The sequence below is a fragment of the Aspergillus tanneri genome, assembly GCF_003426965.1.
Source record: "Aspergillus tanneri strain NIH1004 chromosome Unknown AapTan_1_pilon_pilon_pilon, whole genome shotgun sequence".
NCBI lineage: Eukaryota > Fungi > Ascomycota > Eurotiomycetes > Eurotiales > Aspergillaceae > Aspergillus > Aspergillus tanneri.
Genome location: NW_022984628.1, coordinates 4,817,040 through 4,839,748, shown reverse-complemented (window position 1 = coordinate 4,839,748; position 22,709 = coordinate 4,817,040). Strand labels below are relative to the sequence as shown.

The window sequence follows — 22,709 nt, the reverse complement described above, 5'->3', positions numbered from 1 at the left end:
CATAATTGCGACTCCATCTGTTGGAGTAAGAAAATGGGCCGAGCAAATCAATTGTTCTCGGGGAGATCCATTTTCGGAGACTCTGTAGTAGCAACGATCGTCAAGGTCCAGGCCCTTGAACTGCCGTGACGTACATAAAGAAATTGTTAACATGACGACACGCCGATCGGCTTCGTATCATTGTTCCGATGCGCGCTTACGGACCCACTCGGGCCTGGCCTTGTAAACATTTCAGAGCAGGGGCAGAGTCGATTTGTCTGTCTGTGTATCTCCAGGTTTCCCCCCTCATGCCCCCTCATTAGCATCATTTATATGCTCATCACATAGTCATCGGTTTGGCCGAAGGATTGCTTAGCCCTGAACTGAAATTTTTCCATCAGTATGGTACCAGAAAGCTGGCATCGTGGCGATTATCTGGTCTCGACAGATCCGGAGCTCCTCCAGGTTGAGGCTGTCAATGCCGCTCTAGGCTCAGATATGGTGTGGTGGGCTGGGGACTTGCCAGCAGATGCCCTTCGAGAGGCACTACACAATTCACTCTGCTTTGGCATCTACCAAAAATCAGCCGTAGGGACATCAAATGGAATAGAGTCTTCTTCGCCATCAAATGGAGTCGAACCTTCGAGTAAGTGAATTGCTAGGCATCGGCCCCTTTTCTGGCTAAGAGTATCACAGACCATACGTCTCCCCCTTTCAAGCAGATCGGACTCGTCCGAGTCATTACGGATCACGTCACGTTCGCCTACCTGACCGATGTGTATATCCTGGACGGGCATCAAGGAGCCGGTCTCGGCCGCTGGGTACTCGAAATCTTGAATGAGAAGCTTCGGAGCTGGCCGCATCTTCGACGCGTGATGCTTCTGACGACGGACAAGATGCATCTTTTTCACAAGAATTTAGGTATGAAAGACTACAGGGAGTTTGATGGTATGAAGGGAGTTTCGATCGCTATGGTTGAAGGCCCGGGCGCTCAGCACTGAGTAGAAGCACAAGGTAGACTCGATAATTCGTATGTGCCAATCTAGCATTATACATTCGTCCCAAGTCGTAGCTTGAGAAGATCTTGTTTTTGTGCTGTGACTTCTGCTTCTTACACGGTGTTTAATTAGTTAAATGTCATTGCGACGAACGCGGCTGAGAGTCCGAAAGACATTTGCACAACTGCGTTCTATCACAAAATGACGACTAAATTGAGCTCTACAAGCATCATAGGTTGGTGAGGATATCCCAATAAGGCGCAGGCGCTGAGCAAGGCCATGCTGGAGCCAGATAGCTCGATGAATGCTGTGGCCAGTCCGAGTGTAGTAGGACACCTACAAGGTACACCACATCCAATTCCACGAACGATCGAGCATACGTACGAATCAGGCCCTACCTTCCTCTTCGAGAATGGCTCTTCGGAACGAGACCCTTCGAGATTGCCGATTCCTATTTGACGTGCGGGGGCAGACTGGCTATGAATATGGAAGAGGCAACAATACTGCCGTGACCTAGACAGAACCCACGCTGTCTCCGAAGCCTTAGATTACGAGATTGCTACAGAACACTAAATATCTCCGAGTTATCGCCTAAGCCAAGCCAAGCTAATGAGCTGAAAAAGTTTATCTTATGCGGCTGGTGAGGTTCGGAGATAAAGTGAGACTTGCAGTCTGCAGTGGAGTAGGGAAGACAAAACAAATCGGAAGCTCTTCTATTCCAGTCACCGTCCTTTAATCCGACGCCGAAGGGGTTTTCCTAGCCGAGGCAAATCCTCCGGTTGCGAGCGTCTCCACGATGTCAAGAAAACAAACTTCACTCGTCAGGGATTCTTGGCCGCTTCAGGCTGACTTGCATGTCCGAACGCCACATAGTTGAAACACGTTCGCCTAGAAATCTCGCAAAAGACTTGCGGCAAACTGGGAAAATATCCTAAATCTGTTCCTCCGGCGGGGTGATGTAAGCAATTATACGAGCATGTGGACTTTGTCGACCTACTGGATAGTCAACATGTCGAAGAATATAAGAGCGCATATGTTCTATAAAAGATGAACAAGTCCCAAGCACTTGAATCACCAAATTCACCCTCATCAAAACTTTCATTGCTCACTATCTCCATTCATCACAATGACGGTCAGTCGTCCGCCGGAGTATGAGAATGTCCGTACCGCGGACCTCTCCACCATCCAGTTCTCCAATCTTTTTGATAAAGATGAGGCGGAGCTGAAGAAGCTCATCAAGGCTTGTGAGAAAGATGGGTTTTTCTACCTCGACCTCCAGAGTGAGGGTGCCGAAAAATTCTGGAAAGACCTATACGAGATCGACCGCATCACCAAAGAATGGTTTTCTCAGCCCACAGATGTTAAGCTGAAGACGCCTACCGTTTCTCTCTCACATGGGTAAGCTTCATATCGATGCGACTGATCTTGACTTGTCAATTGACTTACGGGATTTGAAATCAGATTCAAGGCTGTAGGTAACCAGTCGGGAGCCGTTGAATCACTCAAGGACGGCTTTGAAGCCCTCAAGGTATGCTCCTAAACCTCTACCGGTACTACCATGTCTGTTTCCAACAAGATTAGATTGGAAAATTCGAACTGGACGGCCGATGGGCGCTCCCTTCTGTTGCGCAAGACAACCTGGTCTTGTTTGATCAGTTCACCGCCGCTTGTCATTTCATCTCGAAGCTTTTGCTCGACTGCATTTCGGACGAATTGGATCTCAAGGGAGAGGCTCGTCTTGAGACGCACCACCGTGACGACTGCCGCTCCAAGAGCACCCTATATTTCCTTCACTATCCTCCTGGCAGTCAGGATCCCAGCAAAGTTGGTCAGAACATGCACACTGACATCGGCACACTCACCATCTTATATGCGCCGCAATGGGGTCTCCAAGTCTTCTCGCCGGGAGATGCCACTTGGGAGTACGTTGAACCGCGACCAGGCCATGCCATTGTCAACGTGGGTGACACGTTGCGGTTCCTCTCGGGGAAGCGCCTTCGCTCTGCTCTCCACCGTGTGCTGCCCCTGGGCGGAATCCAAACCGAAGATCGCTACTCCATCTCGTACTTCTTGCGGGCGTCGGACTCAACCGAGTTCGAGGACAGCAATGGAGACGAGTCGAGTGCGAAGAATTGGTACCTGAAGAAGTACGAGACGTATGAGTTGCCCCATATTATCCAAAAGCAACAGACAACGCTTTCTGGTGGAATGGCGCAGGAGCTACAGGCCACTTTTTAACGGAATGCTATGAAACGAATGGGGGCAGCTTATCCAAGCCAGTCGAGGCAATATAGACTCAGACGATTCCCTCTCAACCCAAAAAAAAATTTCTCATGTGGTTAGCTGATATAACTTGTGAATTTACTTGATTTTGTGGATAATAGAAAGCCTTAGCAAGCTCACGTAAAAGTCTACATATGATGCAAATCATTTACAGGTCATTCAGAACCCAGAAAAAGAAGGACTTCAGCGATTCAGACCAATAGCATAAATAAAATATCCAGTAAGATATAATTCCGTCTATGTATTATACTTGGCTGCCGAGATTGAATAAGGTGGTTCGGACCAGAGATGTAATACTTGATAAAGAGCAGCAATTATCGGAAGATATATGTTATAGCCAATCTCAGGATCTTAACTATTCCACTGGACCAAAAGTCCACCATATCCGATCAGATATTCATGAGCACCTTCTATAGTGGCGCACTGTAATGTTAGGTGACGCACCCACACCTAACAATATAGCACTACTCTAGCAGCTGTGTAGAATAAATTTCATGTTCCATTGAATAAACTCAATCAATTTATAAAGAATATAGAAATTTGGAACCTGCGTATGCTGCAAACAGAAGCTCAGGATGCGAGAACCCCATGAGCCAGGCAGATAACATCCCATATATCGGACTTTAATTAACTATCTTGCAGACGTTGCAGCACAGTCATCATTAAATATATCAGACCAACAATAAAAGGAGCAAGATACTTGTCGCACGGCTCCAATAGTACCAGAAATACTAGAAACATCAGAAGCATGATTCAATCCAGTATCGTTATTTATATCAGCAATAAGAGAAGATCCTAGCAATCAAACCGTATCTAAGGATCTCCGGCAATGGAAGGCATCATTTCTAGCTGAAATGCTTGTACAACACAAGCTCTGCAGCTGAGGGTGTAGATGGTTACATTTTATACGGTAGTACATCATGTACGATAATCTGATCCGAAGAGCTCGCAGGGATATACCCTGACCCCTGCCTAGGGGATATGCAGGCTACTGCAACTATAATTATCCTTGTAGTCTATTTACAATATACCATACCATGTCATGCAGGCAAACTTTGAGCCTTATGGTTACGGTGGTAGCCTTGTTATCTTGGATTAGGATATGCAGCCCCTCTGGGCCACAGCAGGCCATAAACCCTTCAAAAAAAAAAAAAAAAAAAAAAAAAAAAGAAAGAAACGGAAAGAAAAGTAACAATGCGAAACAAAAAAAGTAACGCCGGACAAAGAAACAAAAAACTCTCTACGGAGGTATTCCTACAAACACTCGGAGCAAGAAATCAGTAGGTTCTTTTATTGATAGGTATCTTATGAAACCAGTGTGTGAAGTTTAGGTTGTCTCTGCGCTAGTAGAGGTAAAACCATTTGACCATAATAAGGTACAAGACGACTGATCGAAGATCGATAGCATCTAGCGCCCTACATAATAGCGAGGGCCTTAGTATGAGCGCCATACTGGGTTCAACTGTGGCACTGTGTACTAATTTAAATATATTCAAGTTGCTTTCTTGCAGGTCGTGGGAAAGCTTATAAGCAGCTACGGCTGCCCATGATATTGATAGAGACTATTGTATACTTTTAACACTGTGGTAAGTAGTTTTCAGAGGAATTTATGATTATTTAATTTTTAGATTTGCCGCTTGGATTTAATTTCCTGGATGCCTGCATTCGCGGCTGTAATGATGCTAGTTTATCGGGTTATAATTCCTTTCAGGTTGATGAGAAGCTTCTTGACTCCAGCAATGTCTTCAATTTATTGAGCGCCCGGCGTTGGGCCCCGACTACGCAAGTTTCCGGGAGCGGGAGGAAATCTTCCGGCGTCCGCGGGAGTCGGCTCAGGATCTCTATCGGGTCTCCCGCCCGTGGCTATATAGTTCCCGCTCACCAGAACATCAACACAACGATTTTGTTATTCAGCAACACTTTCGTTCAATCACTTCCCTCCGGTAACCTTGATAAGATAATGTCCCCTTTGAATACCACGCCGGAATATAGACTTCGCTTATCTACTTTTACAGTGCCCCGACAGCGATAATGTATAGCTCAAGTGCATAATGACATTAGCTCCGTCTAGCCGATCGGAATGCTAACAGCCTTACGGAGTAGTCCCAAGCAGGGTTAGTAGTTCCAATCCCTCCCATTCTTCCACCAATCATTACACTGACGAAATCTGGTATGGCATCCCTACGATAGGCTACCATCGATGAACCCGCCAGCACTAAGGACAGGTATAGTAGACTTAAACACGGACTAAATAATTGGGTTACATTTGATCCACAGTTCTTTTATTTGAAGTACTTCAAAGGATGATATTCTTTCCTGGCTAGGCATTCCAATATTTGCCAAGGGCTGATCAAGTGTCAAGTATCGGAGTACATCTCTGGGCAACTTTAGTAATTCTTGAAATTTTATTCAGGGTGCAGTGCCCCGCCCAGGTAGAGAGGGAGTGGCTCCACAAGATCAACAAAGAAAGGGGCCAAATCGGTATCTGTAATACTGCTTGCTATAAATGGATATTGCCCCGTAGGCTTGTAGTGGAATCAAGATAATCACCTCGAAATTAGTTTGACAGCAATGCAACGTTATTTGCTGACACCAGCTGATCAATAGGCTGCTTTTCAGGGGGTACGGACCGGTTCCATCAAGGTTCTCGGAGATGAAATGCTGCCGGTACCGGGGTTTTGCCGGTACTGGGGTTTTGCCGTGCCCCTCCAAAGATCAACGAAGGCCCGGGCGTTCACTGTATTTCTTTTCTGCTAGTATTCTAGCCTACTACGGTCTAACCGGGTGATTTCCTTCGTAAAGGCCCACTATAGGCACTAAAATTCTGCCACTTATATTAGATAATAAATATACATAGTTAGTTCGATGTACAACCTGCACAGGGCTCCGACATACGGCAGAAAGACGCCACAAATCTCCTTTATGGGTAAATAATAAGTTAGGCTCGATTTCCTTATGGATTCACTGATTTACCACCGGTAGATGTCGGAACCTGTTCATAGATGACTCGGGAACTATAGGTAATTAACTAACCAGCTTGGTAATAAATCATACGTGGGCCGTACTGCTATGTTACAAGCGATACGCCTGCTCTCCGACAGCACTATACAATCAGCCAGCTCGACAAACGCGGCTCATACGTCTTGCCAGCAGCCAGTATGTGCACTATGAGTTGATATTTGATACAACGGGATCTAGTAGAGAGTGGCAGTTTAATTAGCCAACTGTCACCAGCGAACAGAGCTCAGATGCTACGGGAGAGAGACCGCTTGGCCAATAAAGCTTTATGGCAGAAAACACATGGTCGCCTAACTGGTAATTGCAGGGGTACGTTACCAGTTCTAGCAGCAATCTGGCCATTGTATTTTGCTTGCCTTGCTGCATCAGTGCTCAGTTGTGAAGAATAATGACGTGCTTTGATCTTCGTTTTTCCGTTCGTATAATGTCTTGGCTGCGCCTCTGCCGGTATGGTCGTTATTCTGTACGAGTGTGCTAGGCGAAAGTGATTCTGCAGGAGTTAATTTCGCCCTCTTTTACCTAATGGCCATTACCATCTTAGGTTAGTGCTCACCAACCGCGTAAGCCACTGTTTTAACTAGTGCCACTTCCTGTAAGCCGTAACCGATTACGATGTGATGTCTTTGTGTTGCATTGCTTGCAGTCCCTTGCCCACCATTGAAGACTACCTGCATTAAAGATGCCTATATTTTGCGCGGCTTCAATCGCTGTTGGTTATATCTACGTCTCATTCGGCTCCATTAGTCCTCTACGGAAGTCCTTTCCAACATCATAAGCCTAAGATAGAAAATTTTATATACTGAATACTTCTTATTACTTGCCAGCCAAATGCTGGCAACAGACCACTCGGACTCCTCACAGCGGATGTCGAAGCGACGTCTAGCTTGTGAGCGATGCCGGAACCAGAAGCTCAAGTGTATTCGGCGAGATGAGAACGGTTTCGAGCCCTGCTTGAGGTGTATGCAGGCTCAGGCGGAGTGCATCATCAGTCTGCGAAAGACGCCAGGCCGTCCTGCTGGGCGAAATAATCCTTCAGGTCAACACAATTACACTCGGGTGGATCAGGACACCCGACCCATGTGCTTGGATAGTAGCAAGGCACTCGATTCCGGGTTTGTCCCAGGTAATGGGTCAATCATATCTGAAGACCTCTTTGAGGTCCCTTCCGACTTTTCTTTGGAGGGCAGCGGAAGTGACCCTGCGACGCTCTTCTCGTCGGGATCGCCCCAGATGTATATTCAAGACTTTCCGGACCCTCTGCTCAAATATCCCGAGCCAGCGACAGATTTCCCATTTACATGGAGTTCTTCTGGTGACTCAAGTGTCGGCCGCCAATCATTTCACCTTCTAGACCAAAACTCTGATCCTGGATTCCAACTATCACGTCTGCAACAAAAACTCTCCAAGCAACTGTTCCTCCTCCGGTCGTTATCATGGGACATTACAGCTGTTATGAAATTGGACAGCGGCCCCTGCAGTTATCAAAGACAGACATGCGACGGAAGTCGGGAGTTCAACCCCCTCACCAGCACATTTGAGGCCATTTCAGAGTTTGAGCATATCCTCAATACCGTAAGGAGTATGACCACTCGCAGGGAGCAACAGGGAACTCCAGGCTTTCCACAGCAAATGAACATCTCTTATTCGTTAACTGCCATGTCTTGTTATTTGCAGCTCGTCTTTATATATGATTGCATCTTTTCATACGTCCTCGAGCAGGCATCAAGCAACCCAGTTGTGAGGGATTTCATCCTGCATTCAACGCCAAAGGTTTCACTGGGAGGATTCGTGGTACCATCTCCAAAAAATGTCTTCGGTCGATTATTTGTACAACTCATGCAGCTCAAAATAAGACCCGTCGAGTCTGCATTGGGCCTTCCTGAAGACTGTTGTATCTCAAAGGAACCAAACTGTGATAGTGTTTCCGGAAGAGCTGGGCTTCTCTGCGGCAAGCAAGGAGAATCACTTTTGGCGGCTTTGAAAGAATCGGACGTTGAGGAATCGAATGATGCAAAGACATCAGGTGTTATAGAAGCACTGAAAGACAAAATGACGAGAATAGAGTCACTTACGTAGGAATCGCCATGCCACGAAACCAACTTAGCTCGCAAAATTATATATACCTACGGATATGATCCCACACTTGAACCACCTCGAGCATGCCATGTAAATCATAGCCGAGGCCACAGCACCGTGTAAAGGGATGGAGCCCATTTGGCCTCACGGGCCAACTGACCCTGTTGACCCTGTAGACCCCACTGATGCTATGGTCCCTTCAATCCCTATTGCTCCTAATGGCCCTAATGCCCCTACGTGCCTTACAAGCCCGTTGGCCCCATTGGCACTCGCGTGGCTTTCCTCACTTTTCCTCTTTCTTTTCTTCTTCAACGATACCTTTTGTACATAACCTATCATATAGGTTCTACAGGTTCAGCCACTGAGACACTGCTTATATTTATGATTATTCTATTGTATTGTATATAGTTAAAATAAGGCCTCCGGTCCTAATATTCTAAAATTCCTTAATCTATTTCTAGAACTACCTTTATAGTACTTAATATTAGTTAGTTATCTAATAGTAATCATTTTAAAGACATATTTTAGTAACCTACAACATCACCAGAAATACTTGACATGGAAAGGTGGTTGGCAATGGAATAGTTAAAGAAGCAGATAATATTACATAATCTGCTGCTTCAAATTTTGTCATTTCTTAGCAAGGGCAGACACGTCTGCTGGATATCATTTTCTCACTGTAGCTACGTGCTCATCGCCAAAGAAGCAATATACCCGGCAAGGAATAATACATAAGGCTTCTACGGCGCCTCCTTGTGCTGGGAAAGATCTATAGGGAAAGACTTTGTACCTGGCCGGATCCTGCTTGTCATCATTCCATGGATTTTATTTCACTGGAGGAGTAAGTGAGTTAATTTCAATGCCGGTAATCGTGAGGTTTATCAGGTACTAAGTTCTTTTTTAAAAAAAAAGGTAGGTGATAGAACATGTATGTTTGCCTTTATTTCTCTTTATTTGTCTTTTGATAAAGATGTGAACGTGTTCAGTTTGATGCTGTCAAGCTGCTTATCGAACACAGTGCCAAGGTCAATACTGAAGACAAAGAGTCGGAAACTCCCTTGCCTAGGCGATCCATGCAGTCACAGGGAATAAGATAGACGAAGTGCACAACTACCTTGTTTCTCAGGGTATCAAGGAAGACTGTGGTATTCACTTTTGAGCTTGTTAAAATTACAAATGGAACATGCTGGTGTTTAGAGTCAAAGGTGAGAGCTAAATGAAGCTATATTGGGTACTATTTTGTAGTAATAGGAATGTTCAAGCAGGCTGAATAAACATTACCTTCAGGCATGCTGTACAGTATCAGTTTAGTAAGCTATCACAATACATCTATAACCTGCTTCGGTCTGCAATTCTCTAAGTGCCTTTCCCGAAAACTAGAGAGCCACTATATAATAGCTCCAAAGCGTAAAGCAGCAATGGATCAACTTGACCTCCAAAGTGCGAACTAGTCCAATCGTATTTCTCACCAAAGCCAATCCAATGTGCTCTGCATGACTTAACGTGCAGCTAAATTCCCAGGCTTTATTTCGTTATCCCGAATTGAAACTCTACAAGCCAGAAAGGACGAGGAGGGACAGGAAATTCGGTACCATTATGACTGGGGCCATAACCTCACATCACAGAACCTCGGCTATAGCCGTGAGACCACTTTCTTTAGGATCATTGATACGACGTGTCAGAATTATGGTACGGACTTTCCTGGTGTCTACAGCAACTAGGACGATGAAGACCCCCGTTGGTGCCAGTTCGTAAATTGCACTAATACAGAGTCGTTGACGGCCTTGCCGGTTCCTGGGAGTGCAGTGTTTCAGCAAAATTTGCAATTTGAACTTCCAACTATAGATGGACTGAAGGTGGGCCTGAATATTTGGACGGGGACTAAGAAGTCGTCTGAATGACACTGTAGCTTGAAGTATTAGACGAGTTTGCACAGACATACCAATAATTTGCTGGACACAGATACAGGCGCCGGAAGAACACTTGTCTGAGATTCACTTGTAAAACAAACACTAGAAACCAAAGACATCTAGGTCCAGAGTATTTATATTAACGCTCGGAAATGACTCTGAGAAGTGCTGATATATTGTCTTGTGGCACAGAGATGCGAATTTTATAAGCCGTTTTTAGTCGGAACTATTGGCTCACTTTGAGCTCGAACTCAGTCGCATTCTCCTGCTTATTAGTGCCAAAGACAAAGGCAACTTCACCATGAATCACCCCACTGTCTGGGAAAATCTCGTTGGGAAAGCCTGGGTTGAAAACGTATCTCCATCTGGGAATGCCGACCTTGGTACACTCCACTGAATAGGCTGCAATCGGGCTCTGGACCAAATGGTCTGTGAGGATAAGAGAAAGGCGGTCGTTTTCGGTGCGTGCCCCTGGTGATCCTAGCGGTTATTTTTCACGAAATCGATGAATTTACCTGTATATGGCAGGAGGGCATTCCATGTGTCATTTTGACCCTTGATAAATGGCTTCGCTTCGTCCGCGTTGCTGCCAATCAGGACAAGAATCCGGGCGATCGAGGAGATATCGGTGGAATTGAGGTGATCCAGACGTGTTGCTGCAAATGTACGACCACTATCCGGGACGGGACCAAACATTAGAGCTTAGCTAATTTTTTTCCATGATTTCGCGTACCATTAGCTTGAGGTCCTTGATAGTTACTCCTCTTGAAGTGCTTCTGCGCTTGGGCCTGCGGAGTAGCTTTTGTCCATAAAAGGACCTTTGGGGATCTGGCTTCGAGATGCCAGGTTCTGCCATATTGGCGCTCAAGTTCCTACAGGAATTCTGTTTTCGACATATCTGGGGTCGCTTGCCTGACGTGCTGTCGTAAAATGGGGTATAAAGCGTTCCAAATCATAGCTATTTGCTGAAACGGTAAGATAATCTCTGCAGCTCGGGCTAAACAAATAACTTCCTAAAGCTTGTGGGATTTACCTGCGGTCACGTCTCTATAAGAATACCGGAGAACGTAGACCTTGTTTGAAGCTTCTAAAGGGTTTGGCTTAAAGTGTCTACTAAGTTGGCTTAACTAACCTTCTGCAAGCGGCAAGGATCGTAAAGATTCCTTCTCAAACTCCGAAAGCTTCGAAGTGAGCCAGCTTAATGACAATCACCGAAAACAGGCTTGAAGATTAGCTTTCACCATATCCTCACCTTTATATGCCATAACGTATTTAGCTCTATCCACGAATACCTTCATATCCTTGTAGTAAACATGGTTGTTCACCTGTTTCGATGCAACATCATCCTTGAGGCCTGGCCAAAAGTATTCCATTTTCTCTCTTCCAACGGCCGCCAAGGCGTTCCATTTCCCATAGGGCCAGGAGGTCCTTGACGAAGTTGGGGCTGGTTGTTGTTACGGCTTTCCAATCGTTGCAACCTGTTATATATCTGGGGTATCGAGTAAAGATTTGGGCTAAGGTATCCTGCGTAGGGTTTACGGGAGGAACACGTAACAGAGCGTTTATAGAACCTCCATCGTGCTAAATAATAGCACTTGATAAAGAGTTTCCACCCGGGCCGCTGGGCTGGTAACCTGTAGGGGATAATAGAGACATGCCAAATAGTTAACGGTGCCGCGGTAGAATGGGAACCAGTTGATATAGGTCTTGCTCGGTATCCTCGCAAAGTTCAACGGTCGACAGTACTGGTAAAACTTCGTCAGTTGGTTTAGAAACGGTGTCTCCAGTGTTCCTAGTATTTAGCTGTTCGGAAACAAATATTTGTTAAACAAAAATCCTTGAGAATAGACAAGCAGCGGATGGAATTTCTCTGGTGTAGCAGCTCGCTGTATAGTTAAAGGTTCACTGGCCTGGCCGGGCTGACGAGGTGCCTGAGGTTGATTCGACGAGGTTTCTGGTTCAATCAGAGACGCTCTTGAAGACACTCGGGATAATCTTGATCTGCTGGAGCGACCCAAGAACATAAAGGATTCTGCCCAATTGTCGGCTGGCTACCTAACCATCTCCAGAACTCCTGACCTTCGATTAGGTAGTTTGTTAAACGTGGAAACTCCCGAACTGCTCGATTGACAGTGGATCGATTAATATTCCAAACTAATGGATAATCCCGAGTTCGTTCAGAGGCTAGTTTGATAAACGATCTCGATATCTAGCACGTTGACGTAGGACCCCGTACACAAGATTGTAGAACGCAACTATCTGATAACCAAGTTCAGCTCTTTGAAGCTCCTGCCGAAAAACGACCAAGCTGGAGATCTCAAGGTTGCTCGTAGACAGGTAGTAAAGTGTAGATAAAGCAAAAGACAGTATGGCGCAGTAAACAGACGAACTAAACAAGTCAACACTCAAGAAACAGCTAGAAAAAAAGTAGTCAGGCCGGAGGATCAACCATCGCAGGACATGCTACCATATGTAAAGCACGCAAACTCAGGGTAAGAACAAGTCAATTTCATTCAGTACTCAGTAGTCGATGGTGCTAGATGAAGCCGGAAGGTTGATGCTTGGAAAGATAGAGTGGCAGGGTGAGCACCAAGAACCAGGTACGCAGTTCCGACTTCCATACTCTCATGAAGCGACGGCAGACGACCTGGTAAAGACTAGGTAAAAAAAAATCCCATCAGCCGAAATACAGGTAATTGCAGTAATGCACTTCTTATTACTATTTAAAGACGCTTTTTGAGCCCTCTGTCACAGGTTGAACCTGTAAGATACTATATATGGCGCTAGATGCGACTGACCTTCGATCAGTCGTCTTGTACCTTTTTATATGGTCAAGTGGCTTTATCTCTACTAGCGCAGAGACAACCAAACCATCACACCCTCCCTGCTTAGAGCATTGTTCTGAAAATTTTTTTTTAACCTTTTGGTAGTACTTTAATAAAGAATTTCTTTCTCACCCGTGCTATATATATCTAACGGCTTAATCCCGTAGTCCTTAATCTTCTTGGCTATAAGTCCAAAATATTGTACATATTTATATGGAGAAGTAGCTCCCTCGGACGTAGAATTAATCCTGCCGGCGTAGCAAAAATAAATATATTAAAATATTTCTTCCAGTAGCGGCCCAGCCAGTGTTTTCCAGGCTTATTGTGACGGTTTGGTTGTCCCTGCACTAGTGGAGATAAAACAACTTGACCATATTAAAGATCCAAGACGACTGTCTGTCGATCAGTCGCATCTAGTGCCCTATATAGTAGCGAAGACCTAAATCTGAGCACCATACTGGGTTTAATCCGTGACATTTATTTTCAGCAATTTTCTTCGCGAAATTTCGCAATATTTTATAGGATAGTGGTAGGCCGCATACAATAAGCTTGTTAACTTATCCAATAAGCTTCTTTAACTGCTGGTTGCTAAGAATTTGCTGATTCTTATACTGGTTTTGAAGAGAACTCTGTATAATTACTGCCGTGGTGCCTTGAAGGGTGGACCAGCTAACCCCATGATTTTATGTTTTTTTTTGTATAATTGACCTTTTTATCCGGTCCTAAATAGTCTATATTGATGATGTTGTGGTTATTTAAACGGGTCGGTGTGCAGATGAAAATCGGACTCGGGCGTCAGGTTGGATTGTTCGCGAATCCATTCTCCTCCAGGTTACAGGTCGGATAGGCATTCGGAATAGTTCAAGGGGCTCGGGCGAGCTGACTAACTATCTGGATGGATGCCTAAGAGAGGCTACGTGACTATAGTTACGGAATACAGTAGGTCTCTAATAGGGATTGGACGTCAGTTGATCAAGTATGGTAATACTAGACCTGTCTTAAGTGTCGATATAATTATGGTAAATAACTGATAAATATCTTCGTTCTGTTCCTGTTGGCCACCAAAAGGTCTGCAGTATACAAGGAGAAATATAAGACGGGCTTGGTATTTTTAGTCTCCACAAAGGCAAGACAAGAAGAAAAAGTAGATCCAGCATGAGGACCAAAAGAAGGAAAGTGATGCCGGAGCTTACGGCGATTTTGCCGTCTTGGCGTCTGCCAATAAACCCTTCCCCACTAATTATTCTTTCACCCCCTCAGGCATCCACAATTGTGATCACAATCGAGATCCGCATCGACCTTGCTGGACGTTACCCAAGAGCCCAGCAGGAGCTTGCACCCGCGGTTTAAGACACCTGGTTCTGTTGTAGACACGGTTTTGTCTAAAGCATTATGTGAAATTTAAACTAGAGGGATAATATCCACATTATAGAGAGAAAATGCGAACGACCGAAATTTAAGAGTTTACCATTCAGGCTGTACGACGCTTCTGGCACACGCGGACCTTACATTTGATGTGAGGTCTAAGTAACACCTGGAATAAAAAACCTCTATAGTGATAAATATTTCTATCCATTTTTTTCTATTCCAAAGAAGCTGTCTGCTGGCCTTGAGTAAAAGGCCCCATTTGGTATGCACTATGGAAGAACATCGATGAATAATAGTACCCACTGTATGTTCTCCGAGATTCAAGCAGGTTGTAATATCCGGCGTGGCGCTATGGAGCCACGGCGGAGGCCCGTCGACGTTGTGAGTGTCCCTCTGCTTGCCTCTGGGAAAGCTGCTGGGCAAATGGCGAGCGCTTGCGAAGCCTCGGTCCGTACCAGTATATCACGTACACCGAGGCCATCAGAACGATGGAGATACAGACTGTCTAATTTAGAAGGGGCATTAAACCAATGGCCAGACCGCAGTTTTTCACTTACATAAAATGGTTGAAGCGTACTCCAGATGACGGTCTCCACCGATGTCTGTGATTAACACCAGTCAGCATAAGCAAGCCTGTTGTTGCATGGACACATACTTTCGAAAAAGGGCCTTGCAGGGATCGTCAGGATACCGGCGAGAATATCTCGAGAAAACCCATTGCCACCGGTGGCCGACGCAGAGAAAGGGCCGTAGGCACAAACCATATAGTCAATGGTGGCCATGTAGATGCTGTAATTGGCAATGCCTACCAGGGCCGAAAAGACCATGCTGCCCATCCAGTGCACTGGAGGCCCGCCGCTGGTCCAGGCAAACCCGATCAGGCCAATAGGTAGGCAGGGCACCGTATATAGCAGCCACCACAGCCGGGACTCGTACTGCGCGTGTTCGTCGTCGGGCTTGCGTTGCCTTTCAGTCTCGTTCCGCCAGATAGCGGGGATGAAAGACACCCAGGCAATCATATAGCCCACGAGAATGGGAATGAAGGAGAGACCCAGGGCAGAAGCGTCGAATCTCCACTGTTTGTAGACCAGCTCAAAAGACTGGATGAACATGAAGATGAGTGCGTCACTAAACCCACTCAGTAGCGACAGGGTCAGCACGATAGGTTCTGTCAGAAACATTTGAAATGGGCGAACCCAGGTGATGAGGATCTCTTTCATGGAGAAGCGCTCCTTCCAGGAGATGAGTTCGTACGGCCCGTAGACATTCTCTCCCTTTCTTCGTCTCTTTTTCGCAATCACCTCAAGCAAGATTGTCGTTCTAGTCTCCGGAACAAGCAACAGGTGCATGAGTTGGACAAAGCCCCCGAAGATGAGCTGGATCCACATGGCCCATCGCCATTGCAGGTACTTCTCGACAAATCCACCTACTACAGGCCCAATGACGGAGCCACCCACAGAGGAGAACACGACACAAGCGACAGCATACTGATGAGTATCAGCCTCCCACAGATCGGCTACCATGCCCAAGGTGACCGACCCACCCGCTAAACTTAGCCCTCCGAACGCACGACCGACCATGATGGTAGCGAAATTCGGGGCGAGAGCAACAGGCAACTGCCAGATATTCACCAGGAACATACTCAGTTGCAGGATGGGTTTACGACCGAGTTCCTCGCTCCAGGGGGCCCAGAGCTCGCAGCCGAATGCATAGGTCACTAAGTATATCATTGCACCGCACTGAGCTGCCTGCATACTGACGCTAAACTCTTCCGAGATGCCGGTGATGGCATTGGAATACAAGCTGGTGTTGAAGTTCATGGATGTCTGGACCAGGAAAATCACAGAGATGATCATCCATTTCTTCCACCTGGGGAAACAAAATCCCAGCTCTTCGTAACATTCCTCTTCGGTCAAAATGATTTTTTCGCCTGAATCTGACTCTCCCAGGGTCGCCCTGGGAGAGTCATCGGTCCACTGACGCTGCTTCCGGTCAGTGGGAGGGTTGTTCACTTGCTCTTCCGTAATGGCATCCGCTTGGATTCCTGTCGAGGACTCGGTCACATGCGCTTGTTCCTTCATTGTAAAGAACTTGTTGTGCAGATGATCACCAGACTAAGCCGGTGAAAGGTCGAATTCTTCGAGCCCGCTATTACGGCACAAAACACTGGACGAGCTCAAAAAGCAACACAACGGATACCACAATGAAGGGAAGGGAGCGTGATGTGCCTCAGATAGCAGAGAAGCGGTGGAAGAGATGTCATTAATGTCTTAGACAGGGTATGTCCAAATCAACCGCAGACTGAGGGAACTGCGGACAGCATAGCCGTGCAATTACCCCAGAGATGAGAGCTTAGAAGTAAACGTCTTAAGAAAATTGTATGGAGTCCCACAGCTGATGATTACACCAGCGGGGCCTTCCCCAGAGAGAAATAAGCCCTGTCCAAGAAAACGTAACATGTTGAACCCGCCTGGTGATTCGGCTGTACTGGTTGCCGTACTCTGAACATTGTATTTGTGCCAGTCTCAGTCGTTGTCGCCGTCATCCCGGCCAGAGGGACCGAATAATGCAAAGCGCCGTCGGAATCGATGCTTACGAGGCTCATCCATGGTATGGTATAGGCTCTCGGATGCATTGTACCAGGTTGCCATTTAGATGATTTGATTCCCTGACGAAGTGCTGCCCAAGGTGGTTTAAATACACTTGTTTCTATCTTGAGCGAGCTTAAACTAAAGGATTTAGAGTCATGCATATTACCCAGAGGGCCTTACACAGGGCTAAGTTGTGGTCGGAACCCTGAAGCCTTTCTAAGGATACTTTGCCCTCCACCAGAAAAGCTGTGGTCAGCGAGCTAAGGGACACCTGGCAGCTCCAAAGGGTTTAGTACAATAAAAACTTCCTTGTCATCCTTAACAGCTATTAGCATAATTCCTCTAACGCAGCAACTGAATTGGGGAATCTCTTCGATCTGTACTATCACAGATCCAGCTGTTGTGGTGGTAATACAGGACCCATGTGAGACAAGTTACAGTAGTGCCGATACGAAAGGCCCGTGGAGAGAGTGTGGGCTCTGAGAGTGGATTCGAGACCCGGCCCAGTGTATGTGGTTGTAGTATGGAATAAGTGGAGAAAATAATGGTGAATAGCAGTCCTTATTAGTCGGCCTGGGGAAGGGTACATGCTAACAAGAATTTCTGCCATCCTCTGGTCCCCCAGCTGGTGTCAATAAATATCGGCGCTTTTTAGTCAATCCGACTGCCCCATCCCGTCGAGGTCGACGGAGTTTCTCGGCTTTCACTCCGTTTTCGAATCAACATATCTTTTTCTTTTCCTTTTTTCTTTTTTCGCTATTCTTACCCCATCCACAATTCTAACCTCTACTATGTATTATTCTGTGGAACTTGTCCTTGTAATATACCCGTAGAAATTGAATCCCCCCACCTTCGCATAACAGAGCTGACAAACCGTCTGCTAGAGAACCGATGAGGAACGATGTCGTTTTGGGCCAGTGACGAAGGGGGTATGGAGGATGCAAGAAAAGATTAGTCTAGCGGGAGACCTTTTTAGGAAGAGAAGGTGCCCCCAGTGATCCTGGAAGCATACGTCCCGTCTACTTCCACTTTAGCTATATTTACTTTCTTGTTCTGCCTTATTCTGCTCTCTCTCTGCCCCTCGTCCTGTCACTCGCAACTATGTCTCCCCACGCCGACGAGGCCATCCCAGAGCCCACGACACCGGGGGCGCAAGGCAACTATAGAAGCACCGACGAGAATATGATGTTTCAACCTCCAGTCGAGAACAAAATGCCTCACTCCCCGTTTGTGCAGGGCATGCACTATAAGCGGACCCTCGCTCAATTTTCCTTGGAGAACACCGTGAGCGTGATCACAGGCGGTGCTCGGGGTCTGGGCCTGGTAATGGCCCAGGCGTTGGTGATGTCCGGCTCGAACGTGGCCATAGTGGATCTTAATAGTAGGTCGGAAAATAGCAGCTATTCGACGAGGAACTAAGTTTTGCCAGAGGAGGAAGGAGAATATCAGGCAGAGAATCTCTTGAGGCAATTCAAGCAGGAGAATAATGGCTTGGAACAGTGTGTAATCTGAATATGGAGTGTTGAATCTGACTCTAATAACTCCTAGGCTCCCCACGATTACTGCACACTATGCAGATGCATCCAACCCCGACTCAGTAAATGCGGCTATCGCCGAGGTGCTGGAAAAGCACGGCAAAATTGACAATTTGGTCACCTCTGCCGGTTTTACCGAGAACTTCGATGCTATCCACTACCCGTATGACCGTATGCAGAAATGCTGGGCGGTTAACGTGGATGGAACGTATCTGTTCGCAGTTGGCGTCGCAAAGCACTTGATTGAACGCCAGAGCCCTGGAAGTATTGTCATGATTGGCAGTATGTCCGGTGCAATTGTCAATGTTCCTCAGCCCCAAGCTCCCTATAACGCTGCCAAGGCAGCAGTGCGCCAGCTCGCCGCCTCTCTGGCCGTCGAATGGGCTCCTTACAACATCCGAGTGAACTGTATTAGCCCAGGTTACATGCTGACTGCACTGTGAGTCCTTGTCTCTGACCAACGACTGATTGGGTGGATGTTAATATACTCTCAGAACACGCAAAATCCTCGATGAAAAGCCAGAGATGAAGGAGAAATGGACGTCGTTGATTCCGACCGGCAAGATGGGAAGCCCCGAGGATCTTATGGGGCCTGTGACCTTCTTGCTCAGTGATGCTTCCAAATATGTCACAGGCGCTGACCTCAGAGTGGACGGTGGTTACACTCTTATATAAATCCTTCTCCGGCTTTTCTGTTCTACGAACTTAGCATGCTACTAATTGAGCAATCGATCCTAGTTAGACTAAAACATAGACGCCTGAATGATATTTCTTTATTATAGACGAACCGACCTTTCGTTGTACTTTCTGAATCGGTCGGGTTGATCTTGTAATGAATTATGGCTGCTCTATCAACGAGCACGTATTTCGACTTCCGCTCCTGATTAGTTGTTCCTATAGTACATGCCCTTGTCCGCGCAGATGTGTACACTATGCCTCACTATCGATATGATATTTTAAAACCTTCTCTACGCCCGTAGTATCTATAAAAGTCAATTTGAAGAATTCTTAGAGAATAAGTCCTTATCCCAGTATCTCTTACATCTTGGGAGTCGTAAAGTCTCAATTTATACCAGTCGCTCAGACTGGTATTGCAATGTCACTCTGATAATCTAATATATCGTTATGTCAGCTGAGTGTCACAGGATAGTGTACACCTTTCGGTCAGTACTCTTTCTTGGTCTGAATATTCTTGCTTTTTCTTCCTCTACCCTCCGGCAGCGCTCTTGTCTTCTCCCTGTTTGAGAGCCTTGAGAAAGGACGGTGGTTGTGATCCTTCTTGAAGATCTTCAACTCGTATAATTACATATATTGTGAAGTCACTGCCTGTCCTACGATAGATAGAGTGTATACTAGAATTAATTCGGCCGCTTGGGAGGAAAAATACCTTCCTAACTTTCTCTTTAGTAAATACAAGCAGTATTTGTACTGCACTCCCCTGGCGTGTTAATAACGGCTAGCCTAAGAATCCTCTTAGCTACATTGCATTACGAAAGGGTTCTAAAAGGATACTTTGAATTGATACCCCTGTTCACATGTATGTCTATCATAGTCATGCTTCCGGTCGGCCGTAGCTGCCTCTCCAATAAAACACATACATCAGAAAAAAGCGCCTCTCATTCCTGTTGGTCGTATTTGTAGCTACAACCAAATCGACCTTTCTCCTCCCGCCAGACCACCACTCCCTCCAGAGGGGGCCCGAGTTCGATATCCTTCCCGCGCGGAATCAACGATGCCTCATGACGGCCAAGGATGTAGTTCCTCTCACTGTGAAAGCACCATTCATCGGGATACAATTTCCTCCCCATCCAGGACTTGTAGTCCTTCCTCCTCTGTGTCCTTTCCTCAGAAGTCGATTGCCATACCTTAACGCCTGGAGTGCAAACAGCACCACCCCGTTACAGGTATAGACGCGTAAAACATTCGTAGGAAGCTTACAGCGATCGATAGTAGAAGATGGAGGAGCTCTGGATCGCGCTCCCTGTCAGAGCATGATCCGCAATCCGGCGTAAGAAAGCCGCGGGATTCTCTCTGGAGTAATTGCTGATCGTGAGACCGAAGAGAAGCATGCAGTGCGGCAATTCACAGATCTCTGGAGTCTCCTTAAGCCAATGGATCCATCGTTAGTCTCGTGAAGGGCGACAACACGAATGTGGTGGAAACCCTCGATTGGGATGGCTTGTAAGGTCGATGCCAGCTCGACGGCGCTACGATCGAGGGCATAGTAGGTGACATACTTTGTTAGGCCTCCAGGGCGTGCAGGTGGACGACTTTGTTAAGGCTTCTGTAGGACGGACATATGGTTGTTCATGCATCAGCGGATGGGCTTCCATGTGGAAGTACTTTGTAAATTCTTCGGTGGACAACTCACGCGCTTCCCCTATCCACACTCACTCTGTTGTGGGCAATCGTGGATGCCATATGGTGCGCTTTTTCTTTCAAAATTCGGATTTCTTCGCATCTGGGATAGAACTCGAGATTATGGGAGTGATGGGTCCAACGCTGCAGTCCCTCGATGCTGTAAAAAAGGAGAGCCGGAAGGGTCTTGGGTTGCTTGGTCAAGCCATCGATGGCTTGCTGGTGAATTGAACCCTCGAACTTGGAATGGCCTTTCTCTTCTCTTCATGAACGGTCGGAGGGGGAGGAAGAGTAGGGGGAATTTACTCTAGTATTTATAGATACGTGCTCTAGATCTATAATATGGGTCTGAATACACTATGTTCATATTAGTAAATTGCTCTGCTTTTCGTGCATTAAGCTCTACTACTGCGCATAATACTATAGCCTATACTCATGACTGTCCAGGGAGGTGACCTTTCCAGCCACGAGATACCCAGCCCATTGCTCTCTTCCTGCACATTCCTTCATTATCCCACTCTTCACTCCCCACCCCAAACCGAGTAATGAATAGTCCACCCTTATCTACATGCTTCTTAATCCAGACTGAGATGTGAGAAATTAAATCCCGGTTCTAGTAAGTGCAGAATAGGCATTTCTATGTAATTCGTCCAAAGCCCTCCGCTTTCCATCGATGGTCGGTTCAACGCCACGTACATAATTTACGAGTTGTACCGAAGAACGCTACGCCGGGTGCATGAAAGTAGTGTCACTCTCTACATTAACGTGGCTTCCGAGGTTGCTAGTAAAAAGGATATCTTTGGAGCCCAGAGGGAGTTTGGAGAAGGTTTCAGCTATCCGTACTGGTCCTTCAAGGGAGTGAAGAGCTGGTTGGGTACGAGTACAGATGCTTGGAGAATCCCGCAGTTGTCGGCATACATGTCAGGTGCCATTCGAAGGTCGGAGCTCACCATGGGCAGGAATTTGAATAATAACTTGTAGGATAGTCCATTGCTATACAAGGGGTGAAGATTTCTGTGAATACGCTTCCCCACTGTGGACACCTCGGTGTTGTTCATGAAGTACAGTGTGAGGGTTGCTTCCAGTGAAGGGATGGCGGAGGATCAAGGATGAATTGCCCTGAGACATTCCCGTGGTTACATGTCTGTAACATTTTAAAAAGGCCTGAGACTCCTTTTTCCCAGAAGGTCTTGTCCGTGCGAGGTGCAGAAATGGACACAATTGACACCACAATAGGATTATTAGGGTGTACTCGGAGCATGGCCGGGTGACAACCCGGGAGGCAGTAGAAGTTGGCAGTCATATATTAGCCATCACAAGCTGAAATTCCAGCACATTATCGACGGCCAGTGCCCTCTGATGGCTGAGAAAGCTGGAAACGCCTCCTCCTTGGAGAAAGCCACCAGCAGCGCCCACAGTGGGATATTCTCCACCCAATACAATGTAGCCCTCCTGAGGGCTTCTTTCTTACAGCCCCCAGTGCATTGCACCAGCCCCAGTAGTGACTGCAGGTCCTAAGGTGGTGTGGTGGTCGCACCTTTGGCTACGAATACCGAGCGATACTGAATCCTCCTGAGTAAATGGGTATGAACCAGGAACGAGTCTGCGCCGCCGAACGACTGGCGCTGTCATGAGAGGTGTTCTTGATCACCAAATGCAGATTGTGTTTTCTGGCGAACAGGACGGCCTGTTGAACATACTGAGGAGATCGCACAGTGGCTGAGGACTGAGAAACATGACCTTGGTTGCATAGTGCTTCGTGTGATCT

At 46.6% G+C, this 22,709-nt stretch overlaps 6 protein-coding genes across 6 annotated transcripts; 4 read left to right on the top strand and 2 right to left on the bottom strand.

Annotated features, from left to right (window-relative positions):
* Positions 1–381: 381 nt before the first annotated feature.
* ATNIH1004_003568 (uncharacterized protein) lies at positions 382–980 on the top strand (the record flags this gene model as incomplete). Its single annotated transcript, XM_033568245.1, has 2 exons — positions 382–625; positions 676–980. The coding sequence occupies 2 exons, from the start codon at positions 382–384 to the stop codon at positions 978–980; spliced, it is 549 nt and encodes a 182-aa protein (XP_033430240.1).
* A 1,123-nt stretch (positions 981–2,103) lies between these two features.
* Positions 2,104–3,215, top strand: ATNIH1004_003567 (uncharacterized protein; the record flags this gene model as incomplete). The annotated part of the gene is made up of 3 exons (XM_033568244.1): positions 2,104–2,375; positions 2,439–2,505; positions 2,559–3,215. The coding sequence occupies 3 exons, from the start codon at positions 2,104–2,106 to the stop codon at positions 3,213–3,215; spliced, it is 996 nt and encodes a 331-aa protein (XP_033430239.1).
* A 3,891-nt stretch (positions 3,216–7,106) lies between these two features.
* Positions 7,107–8,354, top strand: ATNIH1004_003566 (Zn(II)2Cys6 transcription factor domain-containing protein; the record flags this gene model as incomplete). Its single annotated transcript, XM_033568243.1, has 1 exon — positions 7,107–8,354. The coding sequence occupies one exon, from the start codon at positions 7,107–7,109 to the stop codon at positions 8,352–8,354; it is 1,248 nt and encodes a 415-aa protein (XP_033430238.1).
* A 2,136-nt stretch (positions 8,355–10,490) lies between these two features.
* Positions 10,491–10,960, bottom strand: ATNIH1004_003565 (uncharacterized protein; the record flags this gene model as incomplete). The annotated part of the gene is made up of 2 exons (XM_033568242.1): positions 10,491–10,735; positions 10,780–10,960. 2 exons carry the CDS (start codon positions 10,958–10,960, stop codon positions 10,491–10,493), a joined length of 426 nt encoding a protein of 141 aa, XP_033430237.1.
* A 3,846-nt stretch (positions 10,961–14,806) lies between these two features.
* ATNIH1004_003564 (uncharacterized protein) lies at positions 14,807–16,538 on the bottom strand (the record flags this gene model as incomplete). Its single annotated transcript, XM_033568241.1, has 3 exons — positions 14,807–14,958; positions 15,015–15,059; positions 15,113–16,538. 3 exons carry the CDS (start codon positions 16,536–16,538, stop codon positions 14,807–14,809), a joined length of 1,623 nt encoding a protein of 540 aa, XP_033430236.1.
* A 1,611-nt stretch (positions 16,539–18,149) lies between these two features.
* ATNIH1004_003563 (uncharacterized protein) lies at positions 18,150–19,258 on the top strand (the record flags this gene model as incomplete). The annotated part of the gene is made up of 4 exons (XM_033568240.1): positions 18,150–18,429; positions 18,478–18,547; positions 18,597–19,022; positions 19,078–19,258. 4 exons carry the CDS (start codon positions 18,150–18,152, stop codon positions 19,256–19,258), a joined length of 957 nt encoding a protein of 318 aa, XP_033430235.1.
* Between the last annotated feature and the right edge of the window lie 3,451 nt (positions 19,259–22,709).